This window comes from Octopus bimaculoides, chromosome 9 (genome assembly GCF_046866305.1).
Source record: "Octopus bimaculoides isolate indiv1 chromosome 9, ASM4686630v1, whole genome shotgun sequence".
NCBI classification, from domain to species: domain Eukaryota; kingdom Metazoa; phylum Mollusca; class Cephalopoda; order Octopoda; family Octopodidae; genus Octopus; species Octopus bimaculoides.
Window position 1 is genome coordinate 86448506 of NC_142936.1, and position 24323 is coordinate 86472828.

Here is a 24323-nt window from a genome sequence, read left to right on the forward strand (position 1 = left end):
TTGTTAAGTATTGGAATTTCTACCCACTCGCTGTTACAAGAATCATTAAGTGCGGCTTTGTCGATCTCTTCATACAGACACAGATCTATTCACCGGCAGCCGTCTGTGTCAGTAGCAGGAACTTTCAAGACGGACACAGACACGCAGTTATATATATCTACCCACATATATATATTTATAAAGAAAGAGCTGTAGGTACTCATATTTATTAACTTATTAGGTACTTATACGCTGCATACCTCAAGTACTCACGATTTTCTGGTATTTTTTTTTCAGTCGTCCTAAGAAAAAGAAATAAAAAAAGCCGGTAAGTTTGACGTTTTATATTACTTTGATTCTCGAATTCACGTTTGTGTTCCACTCCTTACAGTATTCATTTTTATTTTGTGTTTCCTGGATTTGAGATTTATATACCGGCATCATGCCGGCTGGGTTGGTGTTTTACGTAACGGTGTTGAAGTGGCGGGAGAGTTATTGAATGAACGACGGAGGGAGTGTGAAAGGGAGAAAGTTAGTGAGAGAGAGAGAGGAGGAAGAATGTCAATGAGGAATAGGAGGAGAGGAAATAGAGACGAACAGAGAAAGTAAGAGAGAATGCCAGTTATATATATATATATATATATATATATATATATATATATATATATATTTACTCAAGTACCCAAAATGACAAGGAGTTTCTACCTCATAAACAGGAGTTACGCCACAGTCATTTTGTGATCTTTGCTACCCTGGTATCTATTAACCAATTTATTTTGTCGGAGTTAATTATTAACTTAGAGAAAATAAAATATATATATATATATTGTGAGTAGATAGAAGAGCGAGCTATTGAGAGACAGAGAAAGCGAAGAGATAGACGAAGAAAGTGTGTTTGAAGTGAAGGGAAGATGAAGTCAATGACACTAGTGAAAGAGAGATAAATATACGGAGGTGAACGGGGATGATGAGATTTAGTAATAGAAGTAGAGGAGGAAGAAGAATATTCGAGAAACTGAAGAGGAAGACGTTTGAAAGAATGGATATGGTATTGGAAAGAATCTAGAGATAAAGGAAGAAAGAGCCGAAGGCCGCCATATAATGTCTGGTTCCCTGACTATTCAACTAGTTTTCTCTCTCGGTATTTCTTACTAAAATAACACCCGGCCTCTGGTTTATTAAACCAACATGGAAAGGAAGAGATTAGTTGGTAATGTTCACTTCGTACTATGGAGAAAAGCGAGTATTAAGTGTAAATTGTGTTTGAGAGTAGAATTTGGAACCGGACAGATTTGCCCACCTGTAGTTTTAGTTTTGGGGGAATCGAACTCTATTGGCACCTTCCTGGGGCAGCCCGGCGGATTAATACAATCATTCAGGCAGGAAAAGGAATTTTTTTTCCCCTCGACACGAACATCACAATCAGAACAGCTTGGAGAGAACTGACGGTTCGTTTTCCCGTGAGGTGGGTATAGTGAATTCAAAGACCCAGTCTTAGACAATGCCACGATACTTAGAAATATCAAGTTCGATCTATGCCGGAGTATGACTGATACTTGTATTACTCCCTTGAGGAATGACAAGTTTACCATGGTAGGTTTTGGAATAGCTCTGTAGAGATAAAACTAAAATACCAGTGGCCAATAAAAACTCCGCCAAAACGGACAGCCATTTCGTTGAATGGAAAAATTTGTGTCCGGTTAATTATTTAATTAATACTTTCCTCGGCAACTGCTGATTTAGGTTGTTTAGTCTGCAATTTTCTAAAATTCTCTTTTTGTAACGAAGTTAGGATCTACCTTGGGATAGTCACAACGTGTCGTGTTCTTATACCTGTGTAGTTAAGTAACAAATAGTAAAACGAAATGGCGGTTACTTTTATGTCTCTTGTAGATGGTGGACACATTTCCCACACAAATTATTTCTCTAGAATTCTGCCCACACCTTACTCATTGTGCGAAAGAAAGAATATGAAAAAAGGTTACAGGAAATAAATAAATAATTAGATTCCGATGAAATCATTGATGACAAAAGAAAAAGTTAGGTTAATGTATGGAAGGAGATAAGTAAGTTTTTGGTGTCTCTAGTTCCCTTAAATGCCAGAAATCCACAATATGTATTAAATAAAAGATAACTTAAACGTATCACTGCATGTTGAATCGGACAAAGTAACAAGTAATATTCACCATTGTAAAAAGAAAAAGTTACATATTACAATATTTCTAACACTGGCTAATCCTTCCAGCCATTCCGATCAGATATTGTTCTGTTACTATTCCCGCAACGTGTTGTGATGGGTGAATGTGATGTATAAATCCGAGATCAATCCTGATCGACAAGATCAAAGACGTTCCGGTCTTGACCATCCCTTTTTGTACATCAGGGATTAACATTATGCAACGGCTTTTATTTATTTAAGATAGTGAGTTGGTTGCTATTTCTAGCAGGTCGATCGACCCCTTCGGGGCTTCAGCTGGCGACAGTGATGATGTTAATGATAAGAAGCCTATTGTCACCCCCCTTTACTTTCTCTTTCTCTCTCTCTCTCCGGCAACCGGTGGTGGCAAGCACTTTACCCCCCTCTCTTCCTTTTCTCTCTCTCTCTCCCGCGATTTGTGGTGATGGTAAGTTTGCTCTCCCACTCCCTCTCTAATATCTACCGCCATTTCTGTTGCTCCACGTGACAACTATCTGCTTGACTAACGGAGAATAAATCTATCAATAACCGCTACCATGAGGCCTACTGAAAATAACAGCCAACTCTTCCTCCGATTAAACTATGGTTATCTTTTTAAATAGAAAGAAGCACTGAGGAGTGTTGGTCATAGATGTACAATATTTGAATAAAAGAAGGTCAAGATGGTTACATCTGGAACGTCTTTGTTTATAGGTTTATTTCATCAGGGTTTTAACGACGGGCTAAACAACACTATATGTCTATTATATACTAGATATTAATTACATATATATATATATTACTAGAAAGATAAGCCGACGAAAGAGACACTTGCGTGGCCCTATCGTGTTATAAATAACATCGCTTCAGTGTAATGCCCCCTGTAGATACAATAGACTCATACCGGTATACGGCCAGTTAATCTCCAGGCCAACCTTGATCGAACAGATCTCTGATCAAAGATGATTTAGCCGTGACCATCTCGACCATCCTGGACCGAAGTAGTCAACTTGTCGTTCTCTAAGACTATGGTATAATTTACAAATTTGGTTTTATTTCTCGCCGGCCGAGTGACCCTTGTGAAGCATTGAGATATGTCTAGACTATTGATTCAGTACAGTATATGTGAGATACACATCTTTTTTTTTTTTTTTTTGGCCCTGCTGACTAATTGGCGTCCGGATGTGAGAAGACTTGACTTCTGTTAACCGCATATGATACTGAAATTATATCGAAATATCAGAATGCATGTATGTATTCACCCCCCCTATGGCGTGTCCTTAAGTACACACATTTATCTGTATGTCGTTTATATACCAAAATGCGGTCATTCATCTGACTGTACTTTATACTCGCCGTTCTCTATCCTTTAATTTATCACCTATTAAAGGTTGATTAAAATAATAGTGCTAACTGAGAATACAGCTAAGATTTCTGAATTTTAGTGTAAAACTCATTTTTACCACTTCTTTTGCACTTCCAGTGGAAACTCCTACTTTCTTATTACACAAGTGCCTCCCACCAAATACTTATCTTTGTTAGTGAATTCATCCAATGTTTACTCTTAATAATTTGTTCATCGGGGTATGACTAAATGACTGTGGATGATTTTATTATATAATCAACATTATTGATATGACATTGTTCATATGTTGTTGAAACAGCTGTAAACCATGAAATAAATGTGATACCAACAACTCCCTTCTTCACCTGTTTTATTTATTTATATATATATATATATATATATATATATATATATACATACACACACACACACACACACATACACAGGTATATATACATGTCATGTGATCGATCAGACTACTGGATGTTGTTATACATTGTTGGTCCCAATTCGTTTTGCATCGTTTCAGCATTTGAATGATGTCAGCTTCCTGGCTAGGTGAGCAGGCCAGCATTCCCCTGATCAGAAAGCTGGTCCGTTCCAAGGTACCCGTTTACAGCTCAGTGGACTGGAGCAACATGAAACAAAGCGTTTTGCTCAAGAACACGTGTGGCTTGGTCCAGGAATTGAACTCATGATGAAACAGTTTTAAGTGCAACATCCTAACCATTAGGCCATGTGCCTTCACATAGACATATGTACATAATTGTGGCTGTGTGGTTAAGAAGCTTGCTTTACAACCATGTGGTCTTGGGTTCAGTCTCGCTGTGCAGCACAGTGTACACTATGTTGGCTGATGTGCATTAAGCTTGGTCAAGTTAGAATTAATCAAAGCAGCATCAAATAAAGTATGTTCATATAAAGCGCAGGAGTGGCTGTGTGGTAAGTAGCTTGCTTACCAACCACATGATTCCTGGTTCAGTCCCACTGCGTGGCATCTTAGGCAAGTGTCTTCTACTATAGCCTCGAGCCGACCAAAGCCTTGAGTGGATTTGGTAGACGGAAACTGAAAGAAGCCCGTCGTATATATGTATATATATATATATATATATGTGTGTGTGTGTGTGTGTCTGTGTTTGTCCCCCTAGCATTGCTTGACAACCGATGCTCGTGTGCTTATGTCCCCGTCACCTAGCAGTTCAGCAAAAGAGATCGATAGAATAAGTATTAGACTTACAAAGAATAAGTCCCGGGGTCGATTTGCTCGACTAAAGGTGGTGCTCCAGCATGGCCACAGTCAAATGACTGAAACAAGTAAAAGAGTATAAGGTCATATTTAATGTGTTCAAGTATATTTAGACATTAGAAGTCCTCTTACACAACATGTGGAAGGATAGATTGGGCTGTGAATATCTTCACTGGATGCAAGCATTTGCATGTTCTTTTGCATTGGCAGCAGTGAATACCAAGTCTCTCTCTCTCTCACAGCCTGATAAGAATGATGCATTTGGGTTTCTGGAACATTGTAGATTGGTGATTAGAGGAGGGATAGAAACAAATAAATTTTTTTTTTTGCCTTTTTAAGGAAGAAAAGGGCAGTAGCTTTCACCCTTTAATTTTTCAGGATATCTGAAACTGGTAGGATGAAAGGAGGAAGTTCTCTTTCAAATGAGGTTGTCACCCAAATGCTTGGAGCAGAGTGAATTTCACTGAAGGTATCCGAGGGACAGTGTAACGTCTCTCAAATGCCTGCCTTTAGCTGAGTGATAACTGTTGTCGGTCACTCAAGAACTAAGAACACATTCAATACAAGACCTTTTGTCTGATGCTCTAACAATTCTGCTATCCACTACTGTGGTTAGCCATTTTATGGTGTTGCTCCCTGTCCACCTTAATGGTGACTTTTGCAGGATTTGAACTTGGGAGAACTGGAGCAAATACTGCAAACCAATTTGTCCTATATTTTAATGTGGGCCAATTCACTGTATCAGAGAAACATTTGAACATGTGTAGCCTAACATCAGGCGAGGCTTGGTCAAGCACACATTTCAGCCTTGACCATTACATCTAGGGTCAGTATCTCAGATCAAATTAGTGTCCTTTCTTTTTCTAGGCAGTAGGGTCAAATTTCAATGAGATTAAGTGGCTATTACTTGCAGGTTGAGTAACTACAGAGGCTTCTTTGTTTAGCTCTGTTGATCGAGGAAGATGGTAAATCTCAGTGGTTAGATGGTTCAGGAGACAGTTTTTGGAGTAAAATAGTAAAACTGGCTGACATTGCTTCTTTTTTTTTTTTTTTTTGTGTTTTTATTCTTTCAGTTATTGTAATTATTTATGAATCATTTTTTTTTCTTATCTTTTCTGAACAGGAATAAATTTTGTGATGCCTTCAGATGCCAAAAAGAGACGAGATGCACAAAAGAAGGCAGCGGCCAATAAGTCTAGCAATAAAAAGAAGACTCAGAATGGTCCATCGAAAGAGGCTGGCAACAAAGTTGGTAAGAATGGCTTTTATTGGTTCAAGTGTGAAAATAGAAGTTACTGTGTAGCAGACGTTTTAGGAGTGGTGTTAATTAGGAATTGGCAAAATTGGAGGATGTATGTGGTGTAGGGGACACAGGTTGTAAAGGTAAGCTGTGGAAATTAAGGGATAGGCCCCACTGTGCTGCAGAATGAAAAATAGAAAGTCAACTGGTAGTATGTTCAGAAATATAATTAAAAGAGGCAGAATGAAGACATAAAAATTAGTTTTGTAATCCAGGCAGAGATTCCTGAGAATAATGTTGAGAGTAGTATTTTGGAGTGTCTTGTGGTAAACTTCATCATAGAACTAAGGACTAGTTTTGGTGTTTTGCAGATATTTTTTCTGGCATGCAAGCTGTAGTATATAGTGTAAACCTTCAAACATTGACACTATCTTTTCAAATCCTGCTTATAAGTTTTGGTCCAGAAAATTTGACTTATCTACCATAAAATATGGTAGATTCTGATGATTATCTTCTGTTGTTGCATGGTACTTCTTCCCTCATTACTGAGCTAGACAGGTGATGATGAATTCTGAAGGGGAAAAAAATGGGTGTTTGATGAGGAATGGACTAAAACATGGTATCCAGGAAATCTGTCTTGTGAAGTTCTTATGTAGAAGAAATGGAAATCTTGTTTTGACAAAAGTTTCTTGATATGAAACTGGTTGAGTTACTAAACTGTTTTAATTAGATTGTAGCAAGTATTGAGTACTCTTTTCACTTGGAACTCCTTTTCTCTATGTCAGTGTTTCTCAAACCTTTGTACCCTTGCGTAACCCTTAAAATAAATTATGTCTCAAGGAACCCCTGCCCCTGCCAAATTATATACCATATCTTTCTCATTTTTTGTCATCGTAGTTCACATGGGAAATAGATATATGGTTGGTATATTTTTTCAATAACATGATAGATTAGATAGGATGATGTCTATATTACAATAACCAATAATATGTTGTGCATATATAGCAGTATTACAATCATGAAATTAACATTAGCTTATCTCACTCTTTCTCGTGGAACCCTAGGGTTCTGGGAGACCCCGGTTGAGAAACACTGCTCTACGTATTTGGTTTGGACCTCTCTCTACTGGTTTAATTAGAATGAATCATTTTCTGTTTTTGTAAATTGCTTACACAATAACCCAGCTGGTGTCTTGTAATGAAATGGAATCAGACAATTAAGACAAATCCTTGATTCACATCTATTGTATAATTAATGTAGAACTGGGATGATGAAACAAATCTAATAATTAGAATGGGGGTATTTTAATACAAAACTGAATAGCAAACATTTTGTGGAGATATAAATTGTTATATTACAAGTTCAATGGTAAGATGCTGTCTATAGCTTTAAAGATGTTGTTGACCAAAAATAGACTTAAAAACTTTTCCAGTGTTAGCTCTTGTTTCTAGAAGGTTTTGCTCTGGCAACCCATCGCTACCATCTTACCTTTTCCCCCAGATATTTCCACCTACCCACAGATAAGTGCAGGGTAACTATGCATCTTTTCTATAGTAAGACACATCTGCTTGTCCTTAGTATAAAATCATCTCTCCACCCTCTCAAACACTTCCTCATTTAATCTCAAGGGCTTTTCTCTTTCTCCCTATTCTTGTTCTTTCCTGTCTTGCAAGATACTTGGCAACCCCACCGGTGCTGGTGACATGAAGAAAAAAAAAAAAAACCACCCAGTACATACTATAAAGTTGTTGGCATTAGGAAGGGCATTCAGCCATAGAAACCATGCCAAAGCTTATATTGGAGGTCTATTCATCCTTGGACTTACTGGATCCTGCCAAACCATCCAACCCATGCCAACATGGAAAACAGACATTAAATGATGATCTGATAATGTGAGCAGGTAGACATGTTTATCCCCAGCGGACTTCTGATCAATTGTCTTCCAGCTGTAATCCTGCATATTTTCTAGTCATAGTGTATCTAGGACTGCATCATCCACTGTCAGTTTTTTTAAAAACGCGTATGGGTGTGTTTTGAGTGCTATTCCTCGTAAGTCAGGAGACTGCAGAGCGGGTTCTTTTAACCCATATATGCCCATAAAAAATTTCACTGTATTTAGATTAAACATTATGGTAAGCTTTCACAATCTGGAAGAGAAGGACAGTATGCAACCATTAGCTACGAGTGTCGACTACCTACCAAACATTTCGTATGCCCAGTCAGATGATTCATGGCGAGTTCATATCCAGATAAGTAGGAGCAGGTTTTGCGTTGCGAAAACGTAATCAGTGGTATATATATGGGTTAACTTGACAAATTCCTTTCTTTTTCCCTTTTTAGAGGTCAACGTCGTTATTGAGTTACGTCCCCCTAGATTTATACAGTTATCTCCCATCTCGTATTTTTGTGCAAGTCTAGAAGATCATAGTCATCCCCATGGATATTTGCATAGTATAGTTTCAGTCGAGTGGTGGACAGAATAAATTTCTTGTAGTATTCCTTTATGATCTTAAGGCCGATTAGGCAAATAACAAAACAATTCAGTGACTGTTTTGTCCTTCTCCAGGGCTTGCATGAAACATCCTCCCACAACACCTACTTGTAACTCAACCACTCGCTCGTCTGAGGCATGAAATTTTGATCAGCAGAACATGAACATGTTCAGTTTATCATATCATCCCCCAGACGCCCCCTCCTCAGTTCACCTGCAGCTTACCTGATTTCATTTTCTGGCTCTCTCTTTTTGCTTCATACACTATTATATATGCCTGTTGCATAACATTCCTGGGTTCAAATCCTGTTGGTGTATCTATCACGTTTCCAGGGTCATTAAAATAAAGTGTCAGCGATGATTCTGGTGGTAAATTTAACTGACTGGCATTCTATACAGTTTGTTAGAAATTAATATATTATTTTCTATGCAGATAAAATGGTTGTAGAATACACACGTCTGATGGTATTTTTACTGTAGAATGGTAGTTATTAGCTGATTTTTCTTGTTTCCATGGCAGCAATGGTCACTAGTATTTTTGTTCCTGTTGATGGTTGGAGAATGAGGACATAAAAGGCCGAGGTAGAGTGGTGAGCTCTTCCTTAACAGGAATTGAATTCCCACGGTGCTCAGAAACCTTGAAGCGATACTTATATTTTTCTGACTCCAACACTTGACTGTGATGAACATGATGAGAATTACTAACATTTGTTTCTTGGCTACTGTTTGAGAGATTTGGGGTACAGATGGTTGGTTAATTCAACATAAACTATTTAGCTGAGACCTAGTTCTATTGACCAGGATGAGAAAAACTCAACACGAGTAAGAATTGCATTCTGAATGTAAAGGGAGATAACTGCTAAATCATACTCTAACCGTTATGTTGTGTAATCTTAGTGGAGGCGCAATGGCCCAGTGGTTAGGGCAGTGGACTCGCGGTTTCGATTCCCAGACTGGGTGTTGTGAGTGTTTATTGAGCGAAAACACCTAAAAGCTCCACGAGGCTCCGGCAGGGGATGGTGGCGAACCCTGCTGTACTCTTCCACCACAGCTTTCTCTCACTCTTTCTTCCTGTTTCTGTTGTGCCTGTATTTCAAAGGGCCAGCCTTGTCACACTGTGTCACGCTGAATATCCCCGAGAACTACATTAAAGGTACACGTGTCTGTGGAGTGCTCAGCCACTTGCACGTTAATTTCACGAGCAGGCTGTTCCGTTGATCGGATCTACTGGAACCCTCGTCGTAAGCGACAGAGTGCCAACAACATGTAATCTTAGCTTGGATGTAATGAATGGCTGGTGTTGTCTCTTGCGACAGTTTATTTGGTGGTGGGTAAGTAGAAGGGAAACCACTTCCACTGTTGGTGCGTACGTTTCTGTTTTTATTGAAATGTTTCTCTTGTTTCAGTTGATGGCATTACCAAGCAGTTAGATGAGCTTGAACTAATCTCTCAGCATCGCTCCTGTACTGGAGTTCTTGCTTCCCATCCAGACAGCCGTGATCTTCACATCGACAATCTGTCCATCACATTCCATGGAGCAGAGTTACTGAGTGACACAAAACTTGAACTCAATGTTGGTCGACGTTATGGTATAATTGGTTTAAATGGCTGTGGTAGGTTTTCACTGCTTATTATTATTTATTTTTTAAGTTTCATTTTGACCTTTCAGCAAACAATTAAATGATTTGGTTTCCTTGCTTGTTAAATGGTTACCATTCAACAACATAATGTAACTATTACTACTACTTTCAAAACCAGATATAGTCATTGGAATGACTTTTGAGTAATTGTTTAACCCTTTTGTTACTGTATTTCTAACCAAAATATGCCCCTTTTGAGTTTCAGTTAAATTCTAAAATAATCGTGAGTTTAGACTAATTTCATTAAACAACTGTAACCTTTTTTACTTATCAACATATTAATGTGATTTTTGGAACACAATTGAAGAAAGGGTTCCTAATTCTGTTGCATAACTTTTGTCTCAAAGTGACTTTAATTACAGGTAAATTCAGCAAAATATTAAAATGTTTAAATTTTGCTTAAACATCACCATAGAAAATTAGTCTTCAGCTAATATTCAATTGGATGTGCAGCAAAATTTTAATATAGAAGAATTGTACACATCACTAGATTATCAGTTGAATTCAATGCACAAAAGAACAGGTAAAGGTTAAATAAAATGAAATACTGGAATTTGTTTTTGAAGAAAACTAGAAAATTAAATACAACAACTAAATGAAATATACTCACAGACATACATGAATGCACAAGAACTTATATAATAAAGATTTACAATGGAAATTAAATCAAAACTTGTCACTCATCTTACAGGCAAATTAAAATTACAGGTAAATAAAAAGTAAAAACGAAGTAAATTTGAAAAATATTTATACAATACTTCTATCATGGAAACTTGTAAAACATCCCACTCTACATATTGCAACTTTGCAGAATTCACATTGGAAAGAAGTTTCAATTGGCCGTCCACTGGGAGTCTTTTTTTTTTTTTTTTTTTCTTTCTTTTCTTGGCACTGGTTTTTGTGACCCTCGATTAAAAAAAAATTTTTCCGTCTAATTTATGGAGATTGGCTGAATTCAGAGAGCTATCTCTCTGGCAAGTTTTGCTTTTCCTGCCTGGATTTTTTTTTTTTTTTAAGTAATAACCTGCAACTGTGTTGCAGCATCTGTTCAGAACTGCTTCAATAAACTTTGTCCAACCCATGCAAACATAGGAAAATGGGCATTAAAATGATGATAAAATATTTGGAATATGTCTTGTTTGATGTCTCTTCTGTGTGTTTGGTAATCGTATAGCGTTAATTTTGGTAACACCTGTTTTTGTTTCCTCTTCAGGTAAAACCTCTTTGCTGTCAGCTATCCAGCTGCGAGAGTTTCCAATTCCCAAACACATTGACACATTTCTGTTGTGTCGCGAAATGCCGCCCAGTGACAAGACAGCTCTCCAGTGTGTCATTGAGGTCGATACAGAACGTCTGAGATTAGAGAAAGAAGCAGAAACTTTGGCAGCTGCGGATGATTTAGGTAAGTCCGGATTTCTCTTTTGACTCTGATTTTTGTCTGCTGCGACATAAGTTAACTTGCTTGTGATTATCAGGTTTCTAACAGGCACAGGTATTACTTAACATGATTGCATTCACATATATCTATGAAATATTTTGGTCATTTTTCAAAATGACAAGGAATTGGAATAAGTTTATTAACTCTTTAGTATTCAGAATATTCTGTTGAATATATTGTTTATTCATTCTCATTGTTTTGTATTAATCATGCATTATCTCATAGCTTTGAGACTCCAATGATGTGATTATCTTTAGAATGACATTGTAGGGTAGGTGGGAAAGACTGGATCTGGTCAGTTTGAATATAAAACTGGTAGAATATATTGGGTGGATAAGGCTGGTTTAACTGCTAAAGGGTTAAAATAATCTTAGTATATTTAACTTGATGGTTAAGTTTTTGCTTGAGTCTTGAAGGTTCTTGTCCAAGACTCAAGTTTGAACTCAAATGAAAAGTGTAATCAGTGTATTTCATCAGAGACTTGATGAAGCACTAGAATAAGTTTAAAGAGCTTAGAACTATCAACATGACCATAAAGCTATTTAGCTGCAGTGTAGTGTTGACATAATCCTTTTTACCATAGGCACAAGTCCTGAAATTTTAGCAGAGGGGATGAGTCGATTACATTATCCCCAGTGTTTCACTGGTACTTAATTTATCAACCCTGAAAGGATAAAAGGCAAAGTAGACCTCGGTGGAATTTGAAGTCAGAACATAGGGATGGGCAAAACACCATAAAGCATTTTTATCCAGCGTGCTAATGATTCTGCCAGCTCGCCATGTGGTGGTGTTGAAATAATAACGAGGCAGAGGTGGCCTATGAATGAAGTAATAGCAAGGATCTTGTACCACATTCTACTAAAACTGTCAGTTCAGTTCAACTGTATCCTTTTTTTTTTTTTTTTTTTTTTTTTTTTTTATCTTTCCCATTTCAGAATCTCATGACCGCCTACTGGATGTGTATGAGCGACTTGACTACATGGACGCTGACAAAGCTGATGCTCGAGCTGGCTATATTTTACATGGTCTTGGTTTCACTAAAGAGATGCAAAGCAAAAAAGTGAAGGACTTCTCTGGAGGATGGCGTATGAGAATTGCTCTTGCCAGGGCTTTATACATCAAACCAGCCTTGCTGATGTTGGATGAGCCTACGAATCATCTGGATTTGGATGCTTGTGTCTGGCTGGAAGAAGAACTCCGCAAGTAAGTTACTGTTGTGCTCTTGGAGATCAACTACAATCTGTCAAATGGGAGTTGTACAGTTTCTCTTTACACAATTTTCACACAAGGCTTAGATGAGAAGACACCCAAAGTTTTACCATTTCTCTTTCTACATCTTCAAGATTATCTTTGAAGCTGATTAACTTTATTTTTCATTGTTCGTCTTGGTGTTTTGGATCTACCATTCTTAAGAGCAATTGAATAATTTGGTCATGAAACCAAGGGCTTTTTTTTTTTAGTTAGTTCAATGTCATCTAAGAAATTCCAACTGCAATAATCCTTTCACTGTATATCATTTTTATTTGTCTAGTTATGCTTGTCTCTCTCTCAGTTGTATCTGTGTACCTAACTTTATATTTATTATAATCAATATAAATTCTTTTACTACTTAAATTCCTAACCGTTTCTGTACATAAGCATGAAATTCTTTACATCTGCCATTATTTTGTTTGTTTCAGCTACAAGAGAATATTGGTCATAATTTCCCACTCGCAGGATTTCCTCAATGGTGTTTGTACCACTATTATTCACATGCATCTTCGTAAACTGGTTTACTATGGTGTGAGTCTCAATGTTTTCTTCAGAAATTCCTTATTATTGCTACCACAAACTCTCTATTGTTGGTTATTGAATAGTATCTATCCAGTATACTGCTGGGAGGGTACATAGTCTGCCATGGACACCTGTGCTTTGGTTCTTTCTTTCTTTTTCTTTTCCTTTTTTTGTCACTTTTGCTATGAATTAAATTAATGAATTCAACGGGATACGCCGTCTGCAAGTAGTTGGGTTCAGCATATTATCCTCCATTTTCTAATTGTTACACACACACACACACACACACACACACACACACACATATATATATATATATATATATATATATATATATATATATATATCTAGAGAGAAAGACCTAAATGGCAAAATACATGAAATTTTCACTCCAAAGCTGCAGCTGAATTTAGCTGGCTGCAATATCTAAAGAGAGCAGGGTTCAATCCACAGGACTGGCTGATGATGTTTTAAGTAAAAGGTCTGATGTTGCACCACAGCATGTTGAATTCATGCCCTATCTCTTTTCTAACAGAGTATATGATTTCAAGGCTCTCATTACTTTCATGGTGATAGTGTAGACATCAAAGTGTCCCCTTTTCCAAGGCACCAATACACAGCTTGTTTTGGTACAAGGAAAAATGGACCAACAATGTTTTGTTTTTTTTTAACTCCATTTTCTCTTTTGCATCTTTTTATTATTTTCTCCAAGACTTTTTCAGGAGGTTTCTCCTTTCTTTGTCCCTTCCCATTCCTTGTCAGACTTAACTTCAATCTTTTCCCCTTTCTTGCTTTTCCTCTTCCTCCTTCACTATTTTCTGTTTCTTTATCATTCACCTCATATTGTACCCTCCATCGTCTTTTCCTCAACATTAATCTTTCTCCCCCTTTTCTTGCCTCCTCTTCTTCCTCTTCCTTCACCTCATATTTCACTTTTCATCCGTTTTTCTTTTTTTTTAAACACTTGCTGCTGGTGCTTACTATGATAACTCAAATGGACTGAAGCCAGATTACTGTGTAGACGGACAGACACACACACACTCTCTCTAAATATGGGCTGTTGACAGCTTTGATTAAAAATTGATAACCAATCAAGAATTAACTCTTTCAATTTCTCTCAATTACAAATGTGTGTTGTGAAGGGAAATATTTTGAACAATTTAATTAATTCCGAAACTTAATTACAACTAATTTCAGTTGTGTTCCTTTTTTATATTCTGATTTGTGTTAATATGGATATAATAATAATAATAATTGAGTTAATAATTTTGATTCAACCTATTTTGCTTGGATTCTTATTTTTACTCAAATATGAAACTTTCCAGGCACTTGTAAGAGTAAATACACAAACAACTTCTTGGCCATTATAGATTTATTACCCCCCCCCCCCCCCCCCCCCAACCACGACTCAGCAAGAGGAGATACAATAGTTCAGAAGTAGTTAGGACACACTCTGTTGGATTGATTAATCCACAGGGCATCCAGCTCTAAAAACCATGCCAAAGCAGACCTCACCAGTGCTGGTGCCGTGTAAAGAAAAAAAAAAAATTACAGACTCTATGGTTTCTATGGCTGGATGCCAGCCATAGAAACCATGCCAAAGTAGAGAGTGGAGTTTGGTGCAGTCCTCTGGTTTACCAGCTCCTGTCAAACCATCCAACCCATGCTAGCATGGAAGACATGTTAGATGATGATGTCTGAGAGAGAATAAATTATTTTTCAAAAGATTTCATCAAGTTCATAATTATTATTAAACATTAGATTCTACACCCATTGGATATGTAGATGGAAGAAATTTCAAATGTACAAAAGTGTCTTTTATTATTAATATTACTATTGATACATAATAGGGGTTTCATGTATATTATATATCATCATCGTCGTTCTCGAGTGCACTTGATTACTCTGAAGTAAGGATTATGTTGCTATTATAACAAAGCCATACTAATTGTCCAAAATATACAGTATCTTATCTACCATGGTATAAAGGATTCAACTGTATGTAACAAATAGTGTTATATCTGTAATAAATGTGTGTTTGTATAACTCGTGAGTCCTGCTAACATATGCTGCCTTTGTTTCAATTAATTTTTAAAATAATGAATTTAGTAAAATAACTTTCTAATTATTAAGCTGGGGTCTGGAAAAAATTAGCATAAAATTTTGATAGAAGACTATAATTTAGACCACTTTAAAGCAGTAAGTTTGTCCTAAACCCTGGGACAGTCTCAAGCAGGTTAGTATCAAAAGGGTTAAAATGTTTCTCTGTTTTCTACCTATCCCTTGTTTTACTCGGTTTCTCTGACAACAACAAACTTGTGATTTTATTTCTAAATCTTCAGCTCATCTTAACTGTTGATGTTTTTCTTCCTTCCAGCAGTTGCACTAACTCCCTGTTTTCTATGTTCCAGGGCAATTTTGATGCTTATATACAGACAAGGAATGAAGTTGAAGAAAACCAGATGAAGAAATATAAATGGGAACAAGACCAGATAGCTCATATGAAGGTGTGTATGTCACATTAGCTTCTTAATTTCGTTCTTGCTAGACTGCTGCATTGGTGTTTGGGGTACATGTTGAAGACTGGCATGGGGGTACATACAGAAGACTGATGGTGTTGTTAGTAGATCTAGAAGACTGGTATTAGTGTTGTACATATATTGGAGAGTACTTTAAACTTCTCCTTATTTTTTTTTTCTTTCTTCACTTCAGAACTACATAGCCCGTTTTGGTCATGGCAGTGCCAAGTTAGCTCGGCAAGCTCAGAGCAAGGAAAAAACTTTGAAGAAGATGGTGGACAGTGGTTTAACAGAAAAAGTAATTTCTGATAAAGTAAGTTTTTTTTTTATTACCATTCAGCAAGAGACACAAGAACCCTTCACCCACCCTGTCTTTGATCCTTCCTGTAATTTTTTTCAGTTTGTGATCCTTTATTTTTGGTTTTGCTATTGGTAGCCCCAGAAAATATGTAGAAAATATTTTAAATTAAGCCGTGTAATTTGAAGACTCCTGTGGGTATAGGACTTTCAGACAATCCTTTTATCTAAGGACTGCTGTGGTTGGTTCTATTTTAAGGTTTATTAACCCTTTTAATGCAGAAAGCAGTTTTATATATACTGTTCTCTTTTGTTGAGGAATTTCATGTTTGAAATTGTTTTCTATTGAGATATGTCAAGTTTACTGAGACAATGCAACTTTTAGAAAATACCAATTCTAGTTTTTGGTTGATATTTAACATCATTACTGGAATAGCCATGAGACTTAATTTTTTAATAGAAGGGTTAATGGAAAATAACCTGGCCTGGGAAATCTTTCGGCTTTAATTGGGATAATTACATTTGAGGAAAAATTAATAATGGGTAGCGTCTTGAATCTTATGTGTTTGTAGTTGGATTTAATTTTGTGACTGTTGGTTTGAGAGCAGTTTGGTGTCATCAGTTGTCTTTTACCAATGTTAACAGAAAATTAGAATGGTCTTTTGATGAAAATGTAGTGACTTCACTCTCCACTTCATGGAGGAGAGAAAGATGTATTATAAAAGCTGAAATTCTACCTTGTCTTAGATTTGAACCTTCTACCTTTTCTTTTCTTTCAGACATTGGCGTTCTTTTTTCCATCGTGTGGCACTTTGCCACCTCCTATTGTCATGGTGCAACATGTCTACTTCCGCTATGCACCAGATAAGGTGAGTTATGTCCCTTCACACATTTCTTTACTTTCCACCTGCAAAGTTTAGCTTTGGTGGATTTATTGTGTGTGTTCTCTCATTATTTTTCTGGACTGTGTGGATTTTCAATTCAAAGATTATGGGCAACTTCCAGAAGTGCAAAGGGTTATTCTCCATCTTTTAATCTCTTTCGCCCTGACTATTGACCCTTCTCCTATCTTTCGTTTTATCTTGCATATTTTTATATAAACAACAAGCAAACTTAATAGATGAAACTTTAGTCATTTGGGTTTTTAAGTCGCATGAAATTTGATTTCTCACATTGAAATCACTGATTGCAAAATAACTCGTGAGAACTAAAAGGCATGTGTTAATAAATGTTAGGGGATATTGGGTTGTTGTGGAATTGAATCCTTTTAAACTGGTTCAGTGCATGCAGTAAGCCATGTAATTTGAAGACTCCTGTGGGTGTATGACCTTCAAACAATCCTTTTATCTAATCAGTGGCTAAATTTTCACTGGGCAACAACAGCGAAACTGTAAGTCGGTGAGAAATTAGATATGTTCTGTTGCCATATACATCTTTTTCGGTAGCTTTGTATTTAGTGCTCACCTGTCTTTGAACTTCTAACTGTATCTCATAATTTGTCTGTTTGCAGCCTTTTATCTATAAAAATTTGGATTTTGGTATTGATCTTGACACCAGAGTTGCCTTGGTCGGACCGAACGGAGCTGGGAAATCAACGTTGTTAAAACTGTTATGTGGTGAGGTAAGTTGGTTTCTTATAAGTATTTCTCTTGCTTTTTTTTCTCTTTATATCTCTCTCTCTCTCTCTCTTTTGATGTATATTTATTTCCCTTTCAACGTACATATAAGAAGTCTTGCCATCTGTCCAACTTTAAATATTTGATCTGTGTAAAAACAATGCAATAAAGTGTTCCCTGAAGAATTGTTATGGATCAGCATCCACTGCAGAGGATGCATATTACCATAATGGTGAAACGTACGTAGGGCACAAATGATATAAACTGCCTCTTGTGTTTATCATACTTTCCCTTTATAAATATATATCTATTTAGATTGTTCTGTTAGATTTACTCAGGATACTTGTGTAATATTATGATCAGTCTCGTATATATCAATGTAGTTTGGTCTGTGCAAGAGAGTGGAATGTAGTTGCTGAGGTTAGATTTCAAGATGATGATCTTTACACATGGTATAATGCTGTCTATCAGAATAACAAAATAATGAGTCTTATAAATTGTGCCACCAAGTGGCAGTAACAGTTCCATTGGAGGAACGAACCAACTAAATCAGTCTTGTATAATTTGTTCATGTAAACTTTGTTTCTGAATAACTCTTATTTGCTTTCTCATTTTTCTCCAGCTTGTACCAAGTGAGGGATTGATTCGGCGCCATTCCCACTTAAAGATTGGTCGTTATCACCAGGTAAACAAGCAGTTTATTTTCGTATGTTTGAGAATTGCTGGTTGGGTCTTTTAATGATGATATCTTGGTAAGAACACGTTTGATAGTTGCTCCAATATGTCCGTTGGTATTGAAAGGAGAATGTCAACTGCCATTTTGTGTCTACCTTAAAAAAACTGTTTTGTTAAAGAAACAAACGAAGGTTTCTTTGTCTTGAATTAATAATCATGTCCTATGGTTGGTCAGCAAGTTGATTGGTTTATTGGTTTGCTGTGACAGTGAGGCTGTAATATTGTTTTCAAATTTTGGCACAAGGCCAGCTATTAAGGGTTAAGGGGTAACTGATTACATCAGTTGCAGTGTTCAACTGGTACCCATTTTATTGACCCCGAAAGGAAGAAGGCAAAGTTGAGCTGGGTGGAATTTCAACTCAGAACGTAAAGACTGATGAAATGCTGCGTGGTTGCCCTTGCATACAGGCCTGTCCCTTGTATCCCTCTTCAGCTGAGCATCCCTAATCTTGTGGGCACATAAAAAGCATCTGTGCCAGTGCTGTGTAAAAGCATCCAGTATACTCTGTAAAGTGGTTGGCATTAGGAAGGGCATCCAGCTGTAGAAACCATGCCAAAACAGACATGGAGCCTGAACAGGCCTTCAGCTGGTCAGTTCCTGTCAAATTGTCCAACCCATGCCAGCATGGAAAACAAATGTTAAATGATGATGATGATGCTGATAGTTCTGCCAGCTCACTGCCTTCAGTGTGGCTGTAATATTCCCTGGTTGGTCAGCTTCTCGGCCTTTTGGCTAAGATCAAAGTGTAGTATCTGTTCTTATCAGCTTAATATCTGATATGGTCCCTATCTGGGACCATTGATATTAAATTGATTTTTAGAATGAGGTGAAGAGTTAAGGGCTTGCTCTGTCTTTGCCACGGGTTGGCCTGGTATAGCAGTACTTTCAGGATTCAGCCCATCTCTCACCCAGGAGATAAAAATAAAATATTCTCTGGCTGGTCAGCTAGCATGATGAGCCATCAGTTATTCATTTTGTTAAAGTTGTTCTATTGAATCTTTTTTTTTTTCGTATGTTCAGCATCTAAGAGAAATATTAGACCTTGAGATGAGCGCTTTGGATTGGATGATGAAGTGTTACCCAGACATTCGTGAAAAGGAGGAAATGAGGAAAATAATTGGTCGTTATGGGTTGTCAGGTCAACAACAGGTATGTCCATCTTTCTCACCACATCACCACCATTTATGTCCCCTCTTGTTCCTTAATTTAGTCTCCTGCTGACCAGTGTCGTTTCTGACCTTCTTCAGACATAATCAGTCTCTGATCTTTATATTCTCTTGTCTTCATTGCTTTTCTTTTTTCCTTCCAAACTCCCCCCCCCCCCCCAATACTCTTGCTTCTCTCTTTTGCTTCCATACTCTGCTTGCCTTTCTCTCTCCCTCCCTCTATACTTTCCCTGCTTCCCTCTCTTTTCCTTCCACGCTCTACTCACTTTCTCTAAATCAGGTGAGTTGTTCTATGGACCTTTATAGATCAACTGTCTTCAACATACAAAACACATGACCGGTTCATTAGTGATGAATACTGCCTAAACTCCTTGTCACATGTGGTGTCAGAGGAAACAGAGGTCACATGTGGCTAATGTTTGACATTATTGTGCAGTGGGCCATCTGAAATGTCCCTGTCTTGTGGTTTTTTTACTTAACTTTTTAACTTCTCTTGAGAAACATATAACAATGACAGTAGTATTACCTGAATTTATCAATATTGCTTTTCATTTCTCCAAGTTTGATAAAATAACACCAGTAATAAACTAACTCCAACATAATTGCCATCCCCCCTTAACCTCAATGGTGGCAACGTTACTGAGATGTTATAAGTGTTTATTTTAGTATATTAGCATTGACTTTAACTTCTTTTAAAATTGTTTTGCTCAGTTTATATCGTTACTAGTTTAATATGTAGTGTTGAGAAACAATACTAATTACATGAAATGTTTACACATGCATGACATCTCTTTGGTATCAGTGATTGTAATTAGTAAGTATCATCATCGTTTAACGTCCGCCTTCCATGCTAGCATGGGTTGGATGATTTGACTGAGGACTGGTGAACCAGAAGGCTGCACCAGGCTCCAATCTGATTTGGCAGAGTTTCTACAGCTGGATGTCCTTCCTAATGCCAACCACTCCGAGAGTGTAGTGGGTGCTTTTATGTGCCACCGGCATGAAGGCCAGTCAGGCAGTACTGGCAACGGCTACGCTCAAAATGGTGTGTTTTACGTGCCACCTGCACAGGAGCCAGTCCAGCGGCACTGGCAACGACCTCGATCGAATGATTTTTCATGTGCCAGTAAGGCGACGTTGGTAACATTCACACTCAACTGGTGCTATTTACGTGCCACTGGCACGGAAGCCAGACAGCTGCTCTGGCAGCGATCACGCTCGGACGGTGCTCTTAGCGCTCCACAGGTGCCATCACGATTTCGCTTTCACTTGCTCCAACAGGTCTTCACAAGCCGAGTTGAGTGTCCAATGAAGGAGAGCTTGGCATGGGTGCCAGTCGTCGAATTTAGTTCGATATTAAAAACAGTATGAATAAATAGGCATTATATTTAACAGGGTAATCTGAATGCTAAAGGGTTAAACCAGCTGTATCCAGCCCAAAACTTTTTACCTGTTTTATGTTCTAACTGGCCAGATCCAGCCTCTCGCACCTATCCTGCAATGACATTCTAAAGATAACGATGTCTTGAAACTACAAAATAATTCATTGTTAATTCAAAACAATGTAAATTATCAATAATACATTTGATAGAAGAATCTGAATGCTACAGGGGTTAAATGGTGTTATTGTTTGTGTTTGAAGGTTTGTCCAATAAAGAATCTCTCTGATGGTCAAAGATGTCGCGTTATCTTTGCCTGGTTGGCTTGGCAAAGTCCTCATATGCTCCTGTTAGACGAACCTACCAATCATTTAGATATTGAAACTATTGATGCCCTCGCAGAAGCCATTAATGACTTTGACGGCGGAATGGTTCTTGTGAGTCACGATTTCAGACTCATTTCTCAGGTAAGTCACCGCTCTATAATACACATACTCTCACTCCCACATACCTTCACTCATTCAAAAGCACATGCACTCAATTGCTTGTTCATCTAAACGTATTTCCTCAAATCTACTCATTCGGTCATGGATGCTGATATGGCTCTGTGGATAAAAAAAAGTTCACATGATAAAAGTCTGGTTTTGGATGTTATCACATTGCACAGTTCTCTATCTGCTACTTGTTGACCAAAGTCTCGAAAGTAAAGTTCGCTGAGTGGAGCCTGCCTGTCCTTACATGGTAGCTCAATCTAATGCTTGGTTTAACATCATCATTTTATCCTAGGATGACTCTGGTGGAGTCCTATCTGCTATAACATTCATTTACTCAGTCGAGCATGTTTACTCACTCAATCATACAATCACTCATTCATGCAAACATATAATCATTTACACATTCAAACACTTGTTCATTCACTCAAATACTCATGCATTCCTCCACTCATGTTAAGACTCACTCTTTCACTTTCTCAGTTTTATATATTTTTATTCATGACTGACCGATCTTATTTCAATATCCACATTTGTTTCTATGGGTTGTTTGTAGTGGATTGGAAAAATCTTGCGCAGTAGTCAGTGAGGGAAAGGGACCCTGTCCAGTGGTTGGTGAGGGAAAGGGACCCTGTCCAGCGGTTGGTGAGGGAAAGAGACCCTGTCCAGCGGCCGGTGAGGGAGGGGAATTGGACCCTACCCAGTGAATTTAATAAGTTTTTTTATTGATTTAACTGAATTCTATTTGTTTTATTGTTTCTCTGTATTTGTAGGTCGCCCAGGAAATTTGGGTGTGTCAGAACCAGACAATAACAAAATGGGACAAAGACATTTTCTCTTACAAGGAATATTTGGCCAAGAATGTCCAAGAAAAGATGGCCAATTTGGATAAATAACCAAAACTTCGTTTTAGGAAGTCTTCAATTTTTTTATTACTTTTTTTATTGTTATTTAGGCTGGACAGAAAAAAAACCTTTTAAAAGATTGCCATACTTCTCCAGTGGTCATTTCATGCACAAACTTTTGCATACATATGCACATACACATGCATATATACCTACATGAAAGTGCATGTACATACTCATGCATATTCATGAGTATGTAGTCATGCATATTCATGAGTACATGAACATCTGTAAGCATATGCATACATATGTAAACATCCACACGAGTACATATGCATGTGTTCGCCTACATCTGTAAACATACATGCACACATGCGCTTACATATGAATATATAAGCATAGGCATATTTCTGTCGACATAAACACACATATGCTTACATGTGCATATGTAAGCATACATGCAGGCACACACATTTGCATACATTTGAGTAAACATGTATATATATTTATACGCACCCAAGCATCTATGGATCTATGTACTAGTGCATTAATGCGCACACTTTGTATTTGCATGCAAATGTGATGAAGAGTTGCAAGTGTTCAGTGCATGTTTGTTGTTGTTATGCAAGGTTGGTGCAACAACATCACAGCAATGACATGTTTTAATAAAACTATTGTTGATATTTTAGTTAGAATTTAACACGAGTAAAAGACTGTTGGAAAAAAAAAAAAAACAACAATTCTCATTATGTCCTTCACTCTCTTTCTCTCTTTGTTTCTTTCTTACACAATGCCTTTAAGGCCATCTGTCACTGTCTGTATGTATAAGTGTGTGTAATATATACGTCATTTCTTTCTTGCTGTCATCTGAGTGTGTATGTATGTATATATATCTTGTTGATATCATGTTAAGCTGTCGTCGGCCAAATGTATTATTTTCGATATTTATTTTTGCTTGCAAATAGCCAGTTCTTTTGGTCAAACTATCGTATCTCCAGCTGCTTCAGATGCCAAGATATCAAAAATTGTAAAAGTGTAGTATAACGGTTTTGCTATGGAATGGTGAAACTTTTTTTTTTTTTTTAAAGCAATGTTTTGGACTTAAGGCACTTTTGCATAATAGCAACTACATATATATATATATATATATATTAATAATATTAGGGAATAAAATCCAAAACTTACAGGAAAAATTCAATAGGAATGACTTACGATGAAGTTAATGTAGTTAAAAAGGCTAGGAAATCGTTGATTAGATATAATAAATTGTGGGCTAGGAAGGATACTAGGGATTATTTTGATATATCTATGGGGGCACCTGATTTAATAGGTGTTTATTTATTATTGGAACTTCAATTAGAAAATTTAAAATTGGAGGGTCGTTTATATAGTGATGACCTTTTATTAATAACTAAGAATTGCACCAATAGAACACTAGAATTATAGAAGAAACTATATAGTTTTTTTTAAAAGAAATGCATAAGGTATTACTATATATAATGAGAACTATAGTGTTAATTACTTAGATGCTAATTTTAATTTAATAACAGGTAAAACCCAACCATTCCATAAAATTAATGAAAACTTTAGATATATTAATGTTAATAGTAATCATCCACCCTCAATTAAGAAATCGTTAACAGATAATATAGGTAAAAGAATATTGTTACTTTCTTCTAATTTTGAAATTTTCCAAAAACATGCACCTTATTATAATGAAGTCCTGTGGGAGGTGGGATGTAATAGTAATATTAAATTCTTTAATAATTCTAAATATAATTATAATATAAATGATTCCTATATTTTTTATAATAAACTTAACATTAAGAATTATAAGTTTTATCTATGTAATTATGGTATTAATAAGTATTATGATAATACAAAACATAAATATGATAATAATAGACTAAAAAATAAGATTAAATTTAATTCATTTAATGATAATA

At 36.8% G+C, this 24323-nt stretch overlaps 1 protein-coding gene and 1 non-coding gene across 4 annotated transcripts; both read left to right on the plus strand.

The window, feature by feature from the left end:
- The first annotated feature begins 71 nt into the window (after window positions 1–71).
- LOC106878495 (ATP-binding cassette sub-family F member 2) lies at window positions 72–23111 on the plus strand. Of its 3 annotated transcripts, XM_014927718.3 has the most exons (15): window positions 72–191; window positions 277–307; window positions 5870–5998; window positions 9884–10090; window positions 11331–11519; window positions 12491–12758; window positions 13235–13337; window positions 15740–15835; window positions 16041–16160; window positions 16924–17013; window positions 17655–17765; window positions 18383–18445; window positions 19517–19645; window positions 21305–21508; window positions 22306–23111. In XM_014927718.3, the coding sequence occupies exons 3-15, from the start codon at window positions 5884–5886 to the stop codon at window positions 22426–22428; spliced, it is 1818 nt and encodes a 605-aa protein (XP_014783204.1). In that variant the 5' UTR covers window positions 72–191; window positions 277–307; window positions 5870–5883; the 3' UTR covers window positions 22429–23111. The 3 variants fall into 3 exon arrangements, with proteins under 3 accessions (XP_014783204.1, XP_089214086.1, XP_089214087.1); XM_089357960.1 differs by lacking the exon at window positions 277–307; XM_089357961.1 differs by lacking the exons at window positions 72–191; window positions 277–307 and adding an exon at window positions 2660–3405.
- On the plus strand, window positions 19209–19402 carry LOC128248782 (U2 spliceosomal RNA). Its single transcript, XR_008264949.1, has one exon. It is a non-coding gene; the product is annotated as a U2 spliceosomal RNA (small nuclear RNA).
- Window positions 23112–24323: the final 1212 nt, after the last annotated feature.